The sequence below is a fragment of the Emydura macquarii genome, unplaced genomic scaffold, assembly GCF_026122565.2.
Source record: "Emydura macquarii macquarii isolate MOO-44397 ecotype Brisbane River unplaced genomic scaffold, CSIRO-AGI_Emac_v2 contig_2205, whole genome shotgun sequence".
NCBI lineage: Eukaryota > Metazoa > Chordata > Testudines > Chelidae > Emydura > Emydura macquarii.
Genome location: NW_027132342.1, coordinates 26448681 through 26470250, shown reverse-complemented (window position 1 = coordinate 26470250; position 21570 = coordinate 26448681). Strand labels below are relative to the sequence as shown.

Sequence of the window (21570 nt, the reverse complement as noted above, 5' to 3'; positions counted from 1 at the left end):
CAAAGATGAAAGAGGAAGATAGATTAGCTGGTTCTAGTTATTCAAACCTGGCCCACAAAGCACTATTCTCCTGGTTATGCAGATTCAGAAGCAAACTCTGAATTCTAGCTTCTTGGGCTGTCAGGGGCCACCAGCATCATGAAGGTGCTAGAATTGGGGAGGCAGGAGGCCCAGTGTTCATGTGTTTTGCTCAGTGGCTGTCAGCAGGGGCTACAAGCACAGTCAAGGCAGAATCAGAGAGAACAAGGTCTGGATTATAATGGGAATGCTCAGAGGCCCCAAATGAAGGGATACCAAACAATAAAAACCTCCCACTTGGACCAACCTTTGTCTGCAGCATCATTGCTTCATGGAGGGAAGAATCTCTCCGGCATTCACCCCCAGGCAAGAGAGAGCTCACGCTTGAAGAGCTGGCCTTTTACTCTCAAAGGGAAAAGTATGAAGAAGCGAAACAGTTCAGTGAACTGCAAAGGCACAAACATCACAATTACAGTAACCATTTATTCTGTAGCAGTGCTACCTCTAATTAAAAATTGCTAAGATCATACGGCACACTCGGGCCATCATTTTGCTGTAGGACACAAGGGAAGCACCACAAGGGCAGAGCTAGTGCTGATTTCCACCGCGCCCCCTCCCCCCCCATTGACTTCATAAGGGTGGTTACCCTCCTTGAAAATCTACACTCTATCAATAGGCCTGTGTGAATGGCAAACTGCATGCAATTTTACTTTGTTACATACTATCTGTGTTTTGATGGATCCCTAGTCTTAATAGGCTTCCATCTGAATAGTATACTGTATGAAATTTCAACTCTTATATGTGTTTCAATGGATCACTATTTCTTCAACTAAAAATCTCTTAAATTATGGAAGTAAGATAATAGTATTAGAGTAACCTGGCCTGAAATGAATATGAAAATACATATAACGGTGAAGATGTTAGTTAAATTAGTTAAATAACCATGAAGTTACTGCACAGAAGAGTAATAAACGCAAATGCTTTGGTCTAGAAAGTACAGCTGTTTTTTTTTTTTGTTTTGTTTAAATGCAGTTAAATATTTGTGCTTGTTTAACTTAAATATCAGATTCGGTAGTAAAATTCTTAATATAACTCCTTACAGCATGTACTTTAAAATTTAGCATGTTTTAAGGCAACCTGCTTAGATTAATCATGTAATAAAATACCCTCTAAAATGTGCTAATTTTATGTATGTGTAAAATAGGAAAGGCTTCTGCATATCACTCTTACACAGAACTAGTGTTAAAACATTCTGGAGGTACAAAATAATTTTAGTCTATCCCTTGAAGGATTGCTCCAGCTCTGATTATCTGGTTTTCTATATCCTAGGTAGGCCTATCCCTTCTTTTCCAGCTGATACTTAAGATAACATTCAGTCTTCTCATCCAGTGAATAATTCTGATGACAAAGTCTCTTTATTCTGCCTTACTAGATAGAGGAATGCCTTATGTCACTGAAGCTGTCTGAGGAGTGGTGTTGACTGGTTCTTAAAATAAGTCTGTGGTTATGAAATTTTAAATACTGTGCATGGACTGAACTTAGTCTCAACCAGTGAGAGCTCTTTCTAATTAATAAGCATATAAGCAGAACTTACTTTCTTTGACCTCTCTAACACAGGAGAATCTTCACAGGCCTGGTCTACACTGGCAACGGAGGTCAATGTAACGTCACTTACATCGATCTCTGAAAGCCTGCGTCTACACTGGCACGGCAGTTCCGTCGACAAACTGTGGCAAAAGTCGACGTAATAAAACCACCTCCGCAAGTGGCGTAGCGCCTAATTCAAATTTATTGGGTCGATTTTGCGTCAGTGTAGACAGAGCATAACGTAATTTGACGTTAATGGCCTCCGGGAGGTATCCCACAATGCCCATTGTGACCGCTCTCAACATCCGTGCTCTGCTGTTACATGGTCATGCTACGCGGAAATGGCCCCTCCCCTCATGCCCCAGGAAAATTTGAATTTTCATTTCCTGTGCAGTCAGCATGGAGAGAACTTTGTCACTGGACTCCGCAAGGCTACTGCAAGGTCCAAACATGCTCCAGCATGGAGTCGACCAGAGGTCTTAGATTTCATCGGTCTGTGGGGCGCGGAGTCCGTTATGGCTCAGCTCAGAGCCAGCAAAAGAAATTTGGACATTTACGGGAAGATATCCCAGGCCATGCTGGAGAAGGGACACAACAAGGACGTGCAGCAGTGCCGCATGAAGATCAAGGAGCTGCAGCAGTCATATCAGAAAGCCAGGGAAGCTAACAGCTGTTCTGGCTCCTCGCCAAACATGCTGCTTCTGTGAGGAGCTGCATGCAATTCTTGATGGCGACTCCACCATGTTGCCACTCCGCAGCATCAATACCTCCCCTAGATCACAATCCATGGACAATGATGAGGACTCCGTGGACGAGGCTGAGGAGAGCGGGGTGTCCGTTCTCCCAGACAATCAGGACCTATTCCTGACTCCAGAGCAGTCCAGCAGCACACAAAACAGCAATAATGATCCCAGGGAAGGCACATCTGGTGAGTTCTTTTTCTTCTTAACAGTTCTGTCCTTTTAAATCGGAGGGAGGGAAGGGGGAGGAGGAAGGGGATTTCAGGCGTTTAGTGGACTTTACTGGGGGGTTACCCCCGGAACAGATTATTTATGTGATGAGATATGCTACGAGAATCATCAGTTGATATCTCACAAACTTTCATGCAGGTAATCTGTTATCCTTTGCACAAGGTTTCAGAGGGGCAGCCTTGTTCTTTCCTCCCCGGTAGGATACTTTGCCGCGCCACGCTGCAATCAAGGGAGCCGGAATCATGGTGGAACACAGCATAGCGGCATAAGGGCCAGGCTGGTACCCAGCTGCATGCAGCAAATCTTCCCTTTCCTCATGCATTATCCTCGGGAGACTGATATCGCTCATGGTCACCTAGGGGAGACGGCACATGTTTAAAATACCTGAGCTATACAGTAGATACCCTGTACCTCTGTATTCCCCATTGTAGTGTCCTACCAAGTCACTTTAATTATTTTGATTTGCTTTCAGAAGAGACTATAAACTCCCCCGCGCTGCCCGCAGATCCCCTGTGGACGCCTTGTGACAAAACGGTCATCCAAATTAAACCGTGTTGCCCAGGCACCCCTCTAACACAGGGCATTTTAAATCATTTTTTTTTTAAAGAGATCATTAATCCGCTCTATAGCACAGTGAGGTGCCCCTGGCTTCCCATCTCTGTAACAGCACAGCAAGCCGACCCTTCTGGGATGTTAGGAATGGAATGACGGTCTGGGTTTGCCTTGTGCACTGCAAGGGGAGTATTTTATACATTGTTGCAGTTATATCATTTTCTTCGATTTGCTAACAATGGCAACCTTGTGAATTTCTTTTCGTTCTGTAGACACCTCGGCCTTGGCCCAACCCTCTAGAAATGCTGCGGAAAGACTATCGCAGATTAGAAAGAGGAAAAAAAATCAAGAGACGACATGTTTGGTAAGCTCATGAACACCTCTGCGGCCGCAGAGACAGAGCTCAGACAAGGCGGCTGACCTTGTCCCAGAATACGGACACGGACAGGGAGAGTGGCAGAGAAATGCAGGAGCATGATCGCAGTACCACGCAGGAGATGTTGCGAATCATCCAGGACCAGGCAGACATGCTCCGGCAGCTTGTGGAGCTTCAGGAATAGCGGAGGCTGGAGAGAGTCCCGCTGCAGCCCCTCCATACTGCTCCTCCACCTATGGCTCTGCTGCCCTGCCTCTCCCCTAACCCCCAAGAGGTCTCGGAGGAGAATAGCCAGGCTGCAGTACGTGATGCACTCCACCCCGGTGGAGGCGAGCAGAAAGCAGCGGCAGCCGCGCTGACAGCTGGCCTCCAAGAAACCATGCTACCCCTTGAGACTGTGAATGAACACTTCCCCTCCCTCCCCCCATGACTTGAATGTTCATAAATAAAAATTTGCATCATTTAAACACTTTTCTTTATTAAATCGTATCTTGTTTGGGAGGGATTTGGAAGATACTGATATCGATGGTGGGGGGGATGTTGAGCAAAGGCAAATAACATACAGGAACAGAAATCAGTCCTGCATCTCATTGCAGAACCTGGTTTTCAAAGCTTACCTAATGCAAAGCGCTCCGCAGTTAGCTCTCAGCATAGTGCTGGCATCTGGCTGCTCACAATTGGCAGCCAGTCTTTCTGCCTCCACAGCCCAACCCTGGGGGAACCTCTCCCCCTTCGCTTCACACACATTATGAAGAACACAGCAAGCAGATATCATTGACGGGAAGTTCTTTTCACTCATGTCCAGCCTAGTGAGCAGACTCCTCCATCTGGCCTTTAAACACCCAAATGCACATTGAACAACCATTCTGCAAGTGCTTAACCTGTTATTAAAACACTCCTTGTTGCTATCAAGGTGGCTGGTGTACGGCTTCATTAGCCAAGGGAGCAAGGGGTAAGCAGGATCCCTCAGGATCACTATTGGCATTTCCACACCCCTGATGTGAATTTTTTGGTCCGGGAAGAAAGTGCTCACCCGCATGTTAGAGAACAGCCCCGAATTCCGAAATACGTGTGCGTCATGCACCTTCCCAGACCACCCCACATAGGTGTCAGTGCAATGACCCCTGTGATCGACACGGCCCTGCAGGACCATGGAAAAGTACCCCTTGTGGTTTATGTACTTGGTTGCTAGGTGGGCAGGCACTAAGATAGGGATGTGTGTCCCATCAATGGCCCCCCCGCAGTTTGGGAACCCCATCGTGGTAAACCCATCCACTATGTCTTGCACATTTCCCAAAGTCACTATTCCTTTGTAGCAGAAGTTTATTGATGGCCCTGCACACTTGAATCACAGCAGCGCCCACTGTAGATTTACCAACTCCAAATTGATTCCCAACAGACCAGTAACAGTTGGGGGTTGCCAGCTTCCACAAAGCAATGGTGACTCTCTTCTCCACCGTCAGAGCTTGTCTCAAGTGAGTATTCACGCGCTTCAGAGATGGGGCCAGCTTCGAGCAAAGTTCAAGGAAAGTGACCTTTCGCATATGAAAGTTTTGCAGCCACTGGTCATCATCCCACAGCTGCATAATGATGAGGTCCCACCAGTCTGTGCTTGTTCCCGGGACCAGAATGGCGCTCCACGGACTGCAGATGATGCATTACAGCCTGCAGCAATCGGGAATTGTTCCGCTCGATGGCTTGTAGCAGGGCAGCCTCGGTGGCATCGCAGTTGTCTGTGCTTTGGCTTCTTGCTCTACTTTGAAAATATTCAATGATAAGCCACAATGTATTTGTGATGCTCACAATAATAGTGCAGAGTTGAGCTGGCTCCATGTCTCCACAGCAATGGTGAGCGCGTGGCATAAAAAAACAGCGCAAAAACAAATTTCCTCTTTGTTTGGGGGAAGAAGGGAAGGGGAAGGAGTGTTGCATCATGGTACGATGAAACTTGTCCCAACAGCCACCACGGCTAGTTGCGCTGTGGGATAGCAACCCACAGTGCACTGCTTTGAAAGTCGACACAAACGCAGTGAGTATGGACGCACGAGACCGGCACAAACAGTGTGGTGCGTATATGCTCCAGCAACTTCTAAAAATCGGCAGGTGAAAGTCGACTTTAAATAAGTCAACTTCACGCTGCAGTGTACAGAGATCCCATGTGTCCCGCAGGACCTGCTGCCGTAATAGTGGGAACGCGATAAAAATTCAACAAACAATGCGGGAGCGGGTGCAAGTGGGTATTGCGGGAAAGGACGGGATTAAAAAAATAGTCCCCTTTAGGGCTTTAGTAGGGGGTGCAAATATACTCACTCACCCCAGGCACTAAAATGCCTAGTTATGGCACTGCTTCTTTGGACTCCTCTTTGGAGGCTGCTCTGGAATTTGGAGCGAGTATTGGCTCTTAAGTGTGAAGGAACTACTCTCACCTCTTTGGTATAATTACAGAGTCCAGGATGGTTGTTTGAGGCTTGATAGTTCAGCAGAAAGGAAAGCTCTGGTGAGCATGTGTCATTGGTTACTTTGATCTTTCCCAGTTGGGTCCTCAAGGCATAAAGCTATACTTAATACATTGTCTTAATACCCTGAGTAACTGAAGCACTATTTAGGGACTCCCCTCTTTTTTTTTGAAATATCAGCTAGCCAGGGTATTATAGACACTTTATTAATGTACCTACACAAAGAACCCCTAAGCTTTGTGCTTGTTTTTAATCTCTCAGCCAGCTGTGAGAATGGCCTAAAAACAGCAGAGGAGGAATCTGAGGTCCAGCACAAGAGATTTCCCTGTCCCCATTAGAATTTAATACTGGTACAAAAATGAACATTTCACTCTCCTGATTTCTTCTTTGAACAACCTACAGGGCCTCATTCATCTTTGCTCCATCTAAATACATATGTTTTTCCCAGTACTGTAGCATCTGCACATCCCGGAACACTCCACTGAGTCGGAGAAGTACTTTTATCCCCCATTTCACAGATGGGGAATGGAGGCACAGACACACGATGTGACTCACCAAGGTCACACAGGAAGCAGCAGGGAACTGAACCTGCACCTTGTACAATCATTTACAACAGTGCAAGGTAGGAGGCACACACTACAGAAAACTAGCACATGAGGTACAAGGCAGTGATCTAACCCACAACACCTGAGAAACAGAATAAGCCAGCTGGTTATGAAGCAGCAAGCTTCTCAGTTTACGCCTGTGCTAGGACAAGCTGTTACATCAATTATGACCTATGTTTCAGCTCTTAACCCTGATGAAGATTGGAGCTTTTAAAAGCTCTAGGAGGACAGCAAAAAGCGGAGCTATTGACACAAACGTTTGACTCATTATAAGAAATGATACCATCAAAAATAAACATAAAAGTCTGTAAAAGACTTATATGTGCACAAGAAACAATCAGACTTGGAACTTACACTAAAGAGCAGCACTCCAAGAGCAAATTTGGAACACCAAGGAAAATCAAAACCTCAAAGCCCAAACTCATGTCATGGACAATAAAATGGGGGGGAGGGACGACGACGGATGGGATGGACAAATATTCATATTATAGGCTGAGTGGTACTCCCTCATGGAACCAGCTGTGAGGATTATGTGGGAATGGCTCTGAGATTTTAGCTCTACAGCTCCTGCTAGTCCTCTTTCCCTTGGTGCCATTGTCCCTCTCACAATTAATAAAAATGGTCAGATCTCTCAATTTGCAGTCCTGCAAACCTGTACTTTAGTATGTGATTTTGAGAGCAGGAGACAGGGCTCAGGTTGAGGAGACATCCAGCGATACAGAATACACACACCTTCCCCATGCTGTCTCCATCTCTACAATCTCAGTGGGGCTCGATTGCAAATAGTTTCTCATTTTGGCACCTCAAGTGGGAGCATCACCTGTCTCCCCTCATTCCCCTCCCCACCACCCCCATTTGACCCCAGCTTGAAGACTAGGGAAGTAAAATTTTCCTCTGATTATTCACCACTTTTGGTGTAAAAATGGAGGCAGTGCCTGCAGTGATATTCACTATCTTTGTGCTTTAGATTTTATACCTTCCCGTTCCCAGGCTATTGCACTTCCACTGTGCAGAATGCAGCTTGCACTGTTTGTAGAATGTTACTTTGGCAGAGAAAATGAGCAACCAATTGCTGACACAGTAAATTAGTGAAGGGAACATTAACAGGTTTATAAAACTTAGTTACCTAAGTAACATTTTATTGTTTTGTTCTTGAAAAGACACTCGATATTAGAAAGATGCTTCCTGTTTGAAAGCCGTAGATTTGTACAAAAGTTGTTTATATAAGTACTTTATTATATATATTTTTTTCCATTGCATCTTAGGACCATATCCTGGAAGGGATGAAAGGTCATCTCTGTTTGTCAGGATATCACACTCCCTTAGTGAGAAGTGGTCTGCAGTAGGGATGTAAAAGTGTAACCCTTTAAACGGTAATCAGCTGGCAGCTGAGAGTGGCAGCTGGGCTCAGATCCCTGTGAGCAAGAGCAGTTGGGGCAGCTCTGGCTGGCAGGGAGGCTTGGAGCCCAGCATGGGGGGAGCTGCAGCTGGGCTCAGTGGGAGGCTTGGAGCCCAGCATGAGGGGGAATGGGGTAACCGTAGCTAGGCAGCTCTCACTTGGCAGTGAGCCCTCCCACGCGTTTAAACGTTCTATTTTTAGAACGTTTAAACAGCTTTTAATTAAACTAATTTTTACATCCGTAGTCTGCAGTTTGTGGGAAAAGCATAGTTTATCCATCTCAATCTCATTAATACTGATAATTAGACATTAACCAATATAGCATTTAGGGTATGGATAGTCATGAAGTATTATGAAAGAATGATTACTTACCTCGTAACTGTTGTTCTTCGAGATGCGTTGCTCATGTCCATTCTGAATTAGGTGTATGCGCGCCCCATGCATCGATGCCGGAAATGTTTTCCCCTAGTAGTATCTGGAGGGCCAGCTCTAGCGCCCTCTGCAGTGGTGCGCCTATGCGCTCATACATAGGGCGCTGCCTGCTCCCTCCCTCTCAGTTCCTTCCTGCTGGAACTCCGACAGAGGGGATGGAGGGTGGGTTGTGAATGGACATGAGCAACACATCTCAAAGAACAACAGTTACGAGGTAAGTAACTGTTCTTTCTTCTTTGAGTGCTTGCTCATGTCCATTCTGAATTAGGTGGCTTACCAGCAGTGCCTCTGGAGGCAGGCAGGAGTTCAAGGCCGTGATGATTGCAGCAACACCACCCTTCCGAATCCCGCATCATCCCAAGCTTGCTGCGTGATGGCATAGTGGGACGTGAACATATGGACCAAAGACCACATAGCTGTTTTGCAAATATCTTCAATGGGTACATGAGCCAGAAATGCCACTGAGGAAGCTTGCGCCCTCGTCGAGTGGGCCAATATTAGCAGTGGAGGTGTTACTCCCGCCTACTCGTAGCAGGCCCGAATGCAGGCTGTGATCCACAACGAAATACGTTGCGCGGAGACGGGGCTGCCTTTCATACGATCAGTAATCGCTACAAAGAGTTGGATTGAGCGTTGAAAGGGCTTAGTCCTGTCCAAGGAAAACACCAGAGCCCTTCTCACATCCAGGGAGTGGAGAAGTCTCTCTTCATTTGACCTGTGCGGCTTTGGATAGAAGACTGGTATAAAGAGATCTTGATTCATGTGAAAGCAGACGACCACTTTTGGCAAGAACGCTGGGTGTGGGCGTAATTGGACCTTGTCCTTGTAAAAAAATGTATAAGTGGGCTCCGACGTCAGGGCTCTAATTTTCGACACCCTCCTTGCCAAAATGATGGCTACCAGAATGACCACTTTCCAAGACAAGTGTATGAGGGAGCACAACACTAGGGGCTTGAAGGGGGGACCCGTCAATCTAGAGAGGATAAGGTTCAGATCCCACAGAGGAACCAGATCTCTGACTGGCGGGAAGAGCCTCTCTAACCCTTTCAGGAAACGTGCCACCATCTAGTGAGTGAAAACTGTCCTACCTTGGACGGGAGCGTGAAATGCCAAAATTGCCGCCAAATTGACCTTAATTGACGAAAAAGCCAGACCTTCCCGCTTCAGGTGCAACAGATAGTCCAAGATCACCTGCACGGACACTTTCATAGGGGAAATGTTCTGATGTGCCAACCAATGCATAAAGCACTTCCACTTTGCTTGTAAGATGTCCTCACAGAAGGCTTCCTACTTTCCATTAGGACTTTTTGGACCTGAGCTGAACAGAGTAACTCCTCTGCACAGCCATGCAGCTTCCACACCATCAGGTGCAAGAAGGCAAGGTCTGGATGAAGTAGTCGACCTTTGTCCTGGGAGATGAGGTCTGGCCATAGCGGGAGCTTCCACGGGTGGGCCACTGATAGCTCCATCAGCATGCTGAACCAATGTTGATGTGGTCATACCGGGACTACCAGGATGACTTGCGCCCTGTCCCTCTTTATCTTTATGAGGACCTTGTGCAACAGGGGAATCGGAGGAAAAGTGAACATAAGGCGACCTGACCAGGAGAGGAGGAACACATCCATCAAGGAAGCACTGTCGACCCCTTGGAAGGAGCAAAACAGGTTGTATTTTCTGTTCTCTGAGGTGGCGAAGAGGTCCACCTGGGGAGTGCCGCACTTCCCGAAGACAGAGTTTGTCACCTCTGGATGTAGCGATCACTCATGGTGAGAGCAGCAGCACCTGCCTAGGCAATCCGCCAAAGCATTCCTGGCCCCGAGAAGGTATACTGCTTCTAACTGGATGCCAAGGCCCACACAGAAATCCCTCCCAGCAGAGGGCTGATGATCTGGTCGCTTCCCCCCCCCCACACACCTGTTTATGTAATACATTGCTGCCATATTGTCCTTAAGGACTCACAAGACCTTGTTGGAAAGTCAGGGAAGGAATACTTTGCACACCAGGCACACCGATCTGAGCTCTTTTACATTGATGCGCAGAGTCGTTTTGTCTTTGGACCAGAGACCCTGAGTCTGCAGAGCTCCCAGGTGTGCTCCCCAACCCAAGTCCAGCGTGTTCAATACCAAGGACAGCGAAGGCTTCTGGGCCATGAATGGTACTCCTGCCAACACATGTTGGGGTTTTGTCCACCAGGCTTGGGAGATAAGTATCCGCAGAGGGATGGTGAGTATCTTCTCCAACCGGTGACGGGCTGGGGAGTACACTGACGCTAGCCACATCTGAAGCGTTCTGAGATTCAACAGGGCATTCCGGACTACATAAGTAAGGCCGCCACATGCCCCAGAAGGCTGAAGCATATTCTTGCTGTAGTAAGAGGGTGGGCTAACAGACTGGCTATGAGATCTGAAATAGCTCGAAATCTGACTTCTGGCAGAAATGCCTTTGCTTCAACAGAGTCTAAGGGTGCCCCTATGAACTATATCCTTTGCACTAGTCTGAGCATTGACTTCTGCTCGTTTACCTGTAGGCCAAGAATTAGACAGGTGTTCTGCACTCCATCCATCCTGTGTTGTACTTGCTGCTTTGACCGGCCCCGAATGAGCCAGTGGTCCAGGTGCGGGTAGATCTGTATGCCTCGCCGCTGGAGATATGCCACTACCATGACAATGCACGTGGCAAGGCGCCGTGGATAGGCCGAAGGGGAGCACCGTGAACTGAAAATGCTGATTGTCCAGCATAAAGCGGAGAAATCTCCTGTGCCCTGGGAAAATGGAAATATGCATCTTGCAGGTCGAGGGAGGTGTACCAGTCACCTAGATCCAGTGGTAGCCAGGGAGACCATGCAGAACTTTAATTTCCTGAGATATGTGTTGAAGTTTTGCAGGTCCAATATGGGTCTGAGTCCCCCTTTTGCCTTTGGGATCAGAAAATAGCAAGAATAGAATCCTGTTCCTTCCAGCTCTTGAGGAACTTTTTCCACCGCACCGACCCGCAAGAGGGCCACAACCTCCTGAGGGAGAAGCTGCTTGTGAGAGGGGTCCCTGAAGAGGGATGGAAAGAGTGGATGGTGGGGCGGGAGGAAGGAAAACTGGAGGATACAGCCTGTAGCTACTGTGCTCAACACCCAACGGTCCGATGTTATAGCTGACCACGCTGGGAGAAACGGGGAGTCGGGAGAAGAGTTTGGATCCATGGCCTTCGAGCGTACACTCAAAAGATATGTTTGCCCCTTGAGGAGTGGCGAATAATGCCCGACTGGTGAGCAGAGGCTGTGGAGCGGCCCTGGTGGTGCTTAAATCCTTTATTCTTTTTTCTGTAGGGTTCGTCTTGATGATGACTCCTAGATCTCTGCGACTGGTATGGCTGAAAATGTTTCCTGGAGGAGGAAGGAGTGTACAGGCCCAGGGAGTGCAGTGTGGCCTGTGAATCCTTTAGCCGATGTAACTTGGGAATCCATTTGGTTGGCAAACAATGCCACCCCATCAAAAGGTAAGTCCTGTATGGACTGTTGGACTTCAGTGGAAAGGCCCAAGGACTGAAGCCAGGGTGCCCTTCTCATAGAGACTACAGAGGCCATTGCCCTCACCGAGTCTGCCGCATCAGAAGCTGCCTGCAAGGATGCCCTGGCTATGCTGTTCCCTCCTCCAGGATCACTTTGAAATCTCGTCTGGCAGACTGCGGCAGGGGTCCAGGAACTTATTGAGGGACTGCCAGATGTTATAGTGGTATCACCCCAATAATGCCAGCTGGTTGGCCACTCTCAGTTGCAGGCTAGCTGTTGAATAAACTTCAGCCAAAGAGATCTAGCTTCTTTGCCTCTATTTTTTTTTGGCAAAGACTCCGTTTGGCCCTGTCTGTCATGTTCATTTGCCGCCGTGAACACCAGTGACCCTGGTGAGGAGTGGGTGTACAAGTACTCGAAGCCTCTGGCCGGCACGAAGTACTTCTTTTCCTCACGTTTGGAAGTGGCGGCCAGCGAAGCTGGGGTCTGCCACAGCACCTTGGCCATCTTCAAAACCCCCTTATGTACTGGGAGGGCTATCCTGGAGGGAGCTGCTGATGCTAGCACATCAAAGAGGTCATCAGCTGACTCCTTGAGTTCCTTAATTTTGAGTCCCAGGCTACTCATCACTTATTTCAGTAAATCCTGGTGGGCCCTGAAGTCATCCAGTGGGGCCGACGTGAAGGGGTCCACCACTGCCTCGTCCGGGGAGGAGGAGGAAGAAGAGGCTTGTCCCTGGGGGAGACACTCTCTCCCATTCTTTAGCTGGGGGAGTCCCTGAGCAGCCTGTTGACGAAGCCCCTTCTTGCTCCAAATCCATGTATGAATCCAGTGCCGCACCCTGGGTCACCGAAGGACACGGCACCGAGGCACCAGTAGTCGAGCAGTGCTGCGGTGCTGTAGGCTGAGGGAAGAACTGCCAGAGCCCTTGGCCACTGCCCCTGAGGCCAGGAATCCATCTGAGGCAGCATAGCAAAGCCTGGTGGATGCAGGGCAGGGTGGGCTCTTGGTGGGGCAACCACCTCTCCCTCCGAGTCCGAGGAGGTGTCCCTGGGTGACCATCGTGGGGCTAATGGTGCCTGTCTGCCCCCATCTTCCCTTGACCGCCAGTAGTCTGGCATTGTGGAGAGATGCTGGGATTCTTCCCGCTGGGAGTCCCCCCACCGTGTCTTATCCTTTGGCTTTCTGTACATGGCTGGCGAATGGTGCCAGGGTCCCAGGGACTTGTCCCTTGAGTCCAATTAGTGCCGCTGTCTGAGTGAGCGGGAGCCTTCCTGCGAATGATGCCTGCTCTCCAGGGACCGGTGCCAGCTCCCTGGGGAATGGCGGTGACGTTCTAACAAACAGGCCAGAGATAGAGTGCGGGATCCCAACCTCTCATGGTGCCATTCCAGAGACTGGTACTGTCAGCTCGGCGACCACCTTCCTGCAAGGGACTGTTGAGGTCGTTCTAATGAAGGGTTTCTCCTTGATGAGTACCCCAAAGAGGTTGATGGCTTATGATGCGCTTGCCTCCCTTCCCTAGGTGTAGGCAGCACCGGAGCTGCAAGCAAATCCTTCATTGCCTGGAAGGCTTCAGGCATGGTGGGAATCACCAGATGCCGTGAAACTCTACTGTTACTTGGGGTCAGCAGCGGCACGGGCACTGGACTCAATGCCCCCACAGGCGGAGCTTCCCTCAGAGCTGATGGGGCAAGCGGCCTGATGCGGGTCTCACTAGCACCCCTGCCTTCTTAGCTGACTTTGGTGCCGGTGATTGCCCCCTTTCCTCCTGGCTCTTCCTTGAGCGCGTCTTCAGTACCAGGGACTTTGACTGGCGCTGAACAGATTCTGAGCCCGTAGGTGCATTCCTTATTGACACCGTCGTGCTCGGTGCCATCTCCAACCTCGGCTCCGACACTGGTGTAAGTGCCGACTCCATCAAAATGGCTTTTAGCCTAATCTCTCTGTCTTTATGCATTTGAGGACAAAAACCTTTGCAGATCTTGCACTTTTCTCGAATGTGTGCCTCACCAAAGCACTTTGAACAACTTAGGTGAGGGTCACTTAGGGGCATTGGTTTTTTGCAGAAACCACAGGGTTTAAACCCCAGGGACTGGGACATGCCCCGACCCTGGGTAAACATTAACCAAACCAACTAATTAAGCAAACAATGGTAATTATATACACCGAAGAAAAAGAATCACTAGGAGAAGAGTTGCTTGCACAAGCAAGAGAGTATTCCAACACCGTCACTGGCGGTAAGAAGGAACTGAAAGGGAGGGGGGCCAGCAGTACCCTATATACGAGTGCATATGTGCACCACTGCAAAGGGCACTAGAGATGGCCCTACGGATACTACTAGGGGAAAAAATTTCTGGCACCGGTGCATGTGGCGCACATACACCTAATTCACAATGGACATGAGCAAGCACTCAAAGAAGACTAGATAATACAAAAAAATTAAACTTGTGGAGAAGGCAACAACATACTTGGTGAACCATGTACTTCACCAGGAATACATTAGTACTCCATGATCTACAACAGCACTTTATTATTCCAAATGGAATTTCAGGAATTTAGTTTTGACCTATAAAGTCCTAAATGCCTCTCCAGTTAAGATATTACCTCTCCCCCCCCCGCCATATTACGGCCCTTAAATAAGTAGAGGTTGGAGAATCACTAGCGAGGCTAAGAACAATGGAGTTAATGGATCCATTCAGGTTTCTGGCTTCAGTGAGAAGTGGGGAAAGTATAAATGCCACTAATAGAATTCTTGAACAATTTATGCTCATATGGAAGCATAGTTAATAAAGATAATTACAAAATCTAACCTATGAAAATGCAAGTGTTTAAAAGACTTATTCCTAGTAAAACAAGTTAAATACTTCCTGAACCTTTCAGCTGTCCTTTGTGCACTTTTATAGATTTGATGTATGTCTATATTTTCCTTTTTTAACCAGATGTTAGCAGATTTCCATAAATGCTATTTGCTATTAAAAAAATCAGACAGCCCAGAAACAATCACCCAGTGTTCAGAAAGATTATACACCTCTAAAATGAATCATTATTAGCAACAACAGCCTTCTAAAACCAAGTTTATTGATTTAGGGTTAGATCAAATATAATCTTGGGTTTGGGTTTATTACATTTAGAGTTGCCCTTCCACTGAGAGAAGCAGCAATTCCGGATGAATCAGTGATGCTGGTAAGCAGTCAAGTAATTTTTATTTCATATATTCTTTTTTTGGTCTCCCTAGGGTTAGGGAGCACATCTTTACTCTAGTAGAGAGGAGTAGAGAGCTCTTAGAGGCTCAGCCAGTACTAGCCAGGTGCACCTGTAAGGCATGCTCTGCCTGGAGGGAGAAGCTTAAAAAGGGGGTGGTGAACAGGAAGAAGACTGCTGTACCTCTGAGACTGCTGACCACCAAGGCAGATCTGAAAAGAGGAAGACATTTGTGGACCTTGCCACCCCTGAGACTGCATGGAGCAGGTGAGCCAAGAGAATGGAATGGTTAAATACGCCATACCTGCTGATAAGCCAAAGCCCAAAGGGGTGACCAAAATGACTGCCTAAGAGACTGACCACCTTTTTCTTTCTTTTCCTCTGATTCTCTCCGCTCTCTCAGGAAAAAAGGACCCTTTAATTTGTTTTTCTGTTTAGAAAACCCCTTGTATGCTACAAATGAAGGAAGGATATTATAAACAAATCATGGTCTGGTAGGGACCCAAGGGAGTCACAAACCCACCACACTGGGCAATTATGTTTCTAAGTTAGTTACCTAAAAGACAACTCACCAGATTCAGCTTCTGTCCTCACAAGCTCTTCTGTTCATCAATGCTGTCAACATTACTTTGGCATAGGAGTTAAATAATAACAGTTTTGGATTTTTAGATCTCCAGAACTGCCCACTTGCCACCTTCAAATATTTAGGTATGAATCTGATACATCTTGTAGACCTAATACCCTGTCCCCCAAAGTTTAATAGGGTTGCTTTATCCTCAGATCATACCAAGCATTCAGACTATCCCAAAATTCCCTGGAAATGGTCTTTAACAAAGCTTCACTGCCACACTGTTTGAAGGAGAGAGACAGAGACAACAATCCAATTAGACACATTGCACCAAATTTTCAAAAGCAGCCAGTTAAGGCTTAGTCCAAAAATCATGCATTGCATTGCACATTTGCAGATACAGAGATGTAAATTACAACTTAAGTATCTGCATATAAACATTTGTCCCATTAATTCAGCCCGTTCTTTCTCCTCCTGATGGACTTCCACCATATAGATTACTATGGAAGTTTTAAAATATTTAAAATTTAATATTTAAAAACAGTATAAAATATTGTTATATTAAATGCTATATAGCATAATATGTGTGTGTACATACACACACAAAATACCAAAAGTATTTGTAAAGAAAAAGCTAAGATCCTTGATTGTCACTCTATACTCACTTATAATTTTTTTTTTTTTTTTAAAAGACGGCTGCCTTGAAATGAGTCCTTCGGTATAAGGTTGAGAATGGTCCATTATTACTTACCCTGCCCCCATTACATTTTTTGCATGTTCAGCCTCACAGGAACATTACTATATTTCAAACCTATCTGAATATGATAAAGATGAGAAATGATTGTCACAGTAACAGTTAGATGTAATAAATGCAAGAAAACTTTACTTTTACTTAAAAAACCACAGAGAGGAAAACAGCACAGGGAGATATTTGATAAAAATGATATCTGAATAAAGGTAACAATGTATTCTTTATGTGGCTTCTTATCCACGTTTTCTTTTTAATACTTTCTGTTTTTTTTTGTAAAAATGTTCTTCAAACCCAATAAAAACAAACTTTTACTTCTGTCAGAGGCTTTTATTTTAGACCAAACAAACAATGAATGTACAGTTTACACTGAGAACCTAGTTTTAGGCAAGTCAGGTTTTAAATTATTTGCTAGCTGTTGTGGGTGGGATCCACTCCTGTATCTTTTTACGTGTAGTAGAGTAAGGAACGTATTGCCCAGGAGTGGCACTCAGATTGAATTTATGGTTCTCCCAGATGAATTTACGAGGAACTGATGGATGAGTAGTTGGAGGGTCTTCAGTCATGCAGTGAAGCCAACGATGCCTTAAGAGAAAAAAACATACTGGTTATTAAAAAGTTGTTGGATGATTTCCAATAATAAATCCTCCTTAATGGAAAGGGTTTTTCACTGAAGCTTTTTAATATCTGTCTCTTGTTTTTGGAACTCAAGCCTTAAGTTTTTAATCTATTCTGATACATCAAAAATGGCATATTTTACAGTATTCACCTAAAGACTCTAATCAAATAGTCATTTAGATAGATAAGAGTTCCGTTACAGAACAACTGAGAAATTGAATCCACTTTGAAATATTACACCATGCTACAGTAAATGGTCATTCAGAATATATTTTTATTCCTTTTTTTTTTTCCCCTGGTAGTTTACCTTCCAGTCTTCACCAGTCAAAATGCAGGACAGACTTCAGATTACATCTGGATTAGACATAACTGATTCCATTAAATTTAAATACCAGTGATAACTGAGGTTTTAGAATTAAGATAAGTATCTTTTGTGAGGCCATATAGTTATTTTCTGACCAGCATTTTAAAGTACATTCTGTACTTCATTTATCAATCAAGTTTTGGACATCCTTGTTAGTTTTAATATAAATAGAAACTAAAAATAATGTTTGGATGTAATAGCATTTAAAAACAGAATTACATTATCTGTTTATCGTCTTTTAAATCTCTCCTTAAAAGCCACCTATGTCGTGATGCCTACAAAATCCTTGATTAGGGAGATGTGGTGCACTGTCAACTGTTTCCTCCACTATCCGTAACTGTTTCAATGTTCTCATGTGCTTCCCTCATTTGTCGTCTCATTTTAAAATTTAGATTATAAGCTCTTTTAGGTAAAAGCCATCTTTTTGTTATATATTTGTACAATACCTAACACAATGGTGCCCTTGCCTCTAGCCAGGCAGAACAAATAAAAAGCCAGAAGCATTATATTATTTAAAGATTTTACAGGGCTCAAATAATAGCAAATGGCTGTGGACAAACTACTCTACTTGCATAACTGTTTACAATACCATTTACAAAGCCTTCTTTATTTTGCAAGTACAGTAAAGTAGTTTTGTGGTAACAGGATAATGATTTAATGTAAACACAAACACTTCACATAAATGCTTGCTGACTGCATAATGTGATTAACATAAAAAGACTACTTACTGTACAGTAGCAGATGTTCTTTGAGATGTGTAGTCCATATACATATTCCACAGCTGGTGATCACGTTGTCCAGTGCACATGCATCAGAGAACTTTCTAGTTAGCAGTGCCTGTGGGGTAGCACATGAGACTGTTGCTCCCTCTTGCACGCAGCAAGAGCATAAAGATCTGCACCAGGGGCTCCAAGTGATCTCTGAGTAGCCTGTCATCGAGGTAGGGAAAAAACTGGACACCTGTCCTTCTGAGACAGGCTGTCACTGCTGCCAGGAATTTCATAAATATTCTAGGCGCTGCTAAGAGCCCAAATGGCAAAACCCAGTACTGGTAGTGATTGTCTCCTATTGCAAATCACAGGAAATGCTTGTGGGCCAGGTATATCAAGATGTGGAAATGCACAGCCTGGAAATTGAGGGCAGCATACCAATCCTTCTGACCTAGGGATGGGGTGATGGATACCAGTGACATCATCTTGAATTTGAACTCCTGAGGTAGGTGTTCAGGCCCTTCAGTTTCAGGATAGCTTGCAGCCCTCCCTTTTTCTTGAGAACGAGGAAATATCTTGAGTAAAATCCTTTATCCCAATGATCTAAGATGCCTCTTCCATCACTCCAAGAGTAGCATAAAGCACTCTCCTGAGATGGGTCCCTGAAAAGGGACAGGAGAGGAACTGAATTGTGTAGCCCATCTCTACAGTGTCCAATCCCAAACAGTCTGAAGTGATGCTGGACCAAACGCGGTGGAAATGGATGGTTGCCAAAAAGAGGGGATAGTCAGGAATGGGTAGAGTGTGATATGCTGTCCTCGGGCATGGAGTAAATTCTGCTGCCTTGACACAAAGGAGAACGACAGTGGAATGTGGTGGCCCCTTCTGAGGGGTTTTTCCTCAAAGCCTTTTGCCTCTGACATTCTCAGGTGTTCTGTAGTGGTAGAAGTGTGCCTGCCTGTAAAATTGTTGAGGCCTGAATTGCCTTCTCTCAATGGCTGGAGTGTAGACCCTCCAAGGATCTGAGTATGGCCCTAGAGTCTTTAAGCAACCTCATGCCTCATCCGTCCTCTTATGAAACAAAGAGCAACGTTCAATGGCAGGTCCTTGGTTGTGATCTGTACCTCCCTCAGAACTGCATAGGACAGCCACAATAAACACTGTATCATCAATTGCAGTTGCCATTGCCCAAGAGGCTGTCCCCATGGCATCTGAGGCTGTTAACAGTTGCTCCTCTGACCTCAAAGCCTGGAATTCATTCCTGAATTCCTGTGGAAGCCTATCCACAAGGGGCCCCATTACACACCAACTGACATGGTCACATTTTGCTAGGACGGCCTGATAGCTGGATATCCTCATTTGGAGGCTTGAGGTGGACTATGATTTCCTACCAAGGAGGTCCATGTGCTTCTGCTCTTTATGCTTTGGTGTTAATTTCTGATGGCCCTGGCACATTCTCTCATTTGCCGCTGTTATCACTAGTGATACTACTACCTGGTGTGAGAAGAATCACTTATAGTCCATAGCTAGTACCTGGTACTGGTTGTTGACACATTTCAAAGTTGGAGCTATTGATGCCCGGTTTGCCCCAAGACCTTCATTGGTTCCAGCAGTCCCTTGTAAATGAGCATTGCTGCGCAGCCCAGTACTAATGAATGCAGTATATCAAGAAGCATGTGAGGTGCTTCTCACACCTTTTCCATAGGGATCTCTAAAATTGCTGCTACTTGTCGCATAAGGTCCTGGAAGGCATTATGATCTTCTGGGGTGACAAATGCCTTGTCCTGTGCTTCATCTGGTGAAGATGAGGTGGTGGTGGCTGAAATCGGCTGTGACACCGCTAAACTCCTGCTGCTCCTGCAGCCTTTCATCCTGGGCAGGTGATGGTGTGTCTCAGGTGAGGAGATGCAGACCTGAGCCTGACATATTCTGGGAGAGGCAGAGTCCAGAGGTGCCTAAGAACTGACATACTCCATGGGTTGAAGTCATATGGCATCAGAAACTATGGAGACTGTTAGCAGCAGTCATGGTAAGGTGAGAGTCAGTAGTGGAACCAGAACCTTCTAGATGTTGGGTTCCTTTCCCATCTGTGTGTGATAAAGAGATCCTGCCACAGCGTTGGATATGGGTGGGGATAAATATGAGCTATCCTCAGAGTTAGAGGATGACCGGTGGCACTGGTCTGGGAATGAGGAAGCCCTCACTGGCGCTGATGGTACCAAGATCTTCCTGAAGGTGAAAACAGAGCCAAGAATCTGGATGGTGTCATTGGAAATAGTGCTAGGACCCTGGAAGGGACCAGAACGTTTCCCTGTGTATGCAGGGGGGAGACAATGACTTGGGGCCACGGAAGCAGGTAGAGGCTGTGATCCTGATTGTGCTATTGTCAGTGCCTTGTGAGGTGAGCTGGTACAACTGATGCAGGCGTAGCTGATACAGTAGTAGGCAAGAGCTGCAGCATGTCTGGGTCATCTCAGGTCATGCTAGCTCCTGTGCTCAGGGAGTTGCTTCTCAGCTTTGAGGCACCTTTGATACCGGACAATCTCATGATTAATGTCCAAGCCTGGGGAAAGTATTTTGTTCCTCTTTTTTCCTGATGACTTCTGCTCAGTGTCTATCTGATCCTGGTGGTTTCTCAGTATCGAGGCAGACTTTTTTTTTTTTTTTTGGGGGGGGGGGGGAGAGGAGTGGAGGCGCAAGTGGACTGGTGTCTTAGACCAATTCAAAGATACCTCAGGTGAGAACCTTGAGGACCTCTGATCCCTCGACTATCTGGAGATGAATCCAGACACATGGACAGCTCCAGCAGGAAGGCCCTCAAGTTGGACTCCCTTGAACTCTGGGTCCACTTTGAAAAGGATCTGCAGATCTTGTACTGGTTCAGAATGCATCCCTGAGAGAGGCAGAAGAGACACCTTGTGTGGCTGTTGTTGAGAGGCATAACGGATTCAGAAGAGGGGCAATGCTCAAAGCCTCAGGACTTGTAGTTCCAGTTCTGCTGATGAACAGGAGTCTCGACAGTCCCACAAAGACTAACACACACTGCCAACTAAAAAAGGTGAGTTGCTTTAAACATAGGTGCTCCGACATACACCGTGGTGGCAAGAAGGTACTGAAGGTAGGGGTGGTGGCTCTGCCCTTTATACCATTACTGAATGCATGAGGAAGTGAAGAGCACAGGCACTGCTAACTAGAAAGTTCTCAGTTGTGTGCACACTGGACACATGATCACTAGCTGTGGAATATGTATATGGATTATCATTCAAAGAAGAATCATTGTTGGGTGACTATGAAGTCATTAGCGTTTATTCCTGGCCTATAAAACTAGATGATGTCAAGCCTCCTCTGTGCAAGTAATATTAATATGAGTAAGTGAAAATTTTTCCACAGTAAGCAAATAAAACAGCAGTGTATAAACAAAAAGTTTTTTTCATTGTCACTCTTCCAGTCCCCTAAACAA

General features: G+C 46.1%; 1 protein-coding gene across 1 annotated transcript in view; it reads right to left on the bottom strand.

Moving 5' to 3' along the window:
* Positions 1-16727: 16727 nt before the first annotated feature.
* The window catches only part of NDUFA12 (NADH:ubiquinone oxidoreductase subunit A12), a 50672-nt gene continuing 45829 nt past the window's right edge, over positions 16728-21570 (bottom strand). Inside the window, exon 4 of the mRNA XM_067559805.1 lies at positions 16728-17003. Within this exon, the coding sequence (XP_067415906.1) occupies positions 16823-17003 (181 nt within the window). The 3' untranslated portion in view covers positions 16728-16822. The remainder of the gene's footprint in view (positions 17004-21570) is intronic.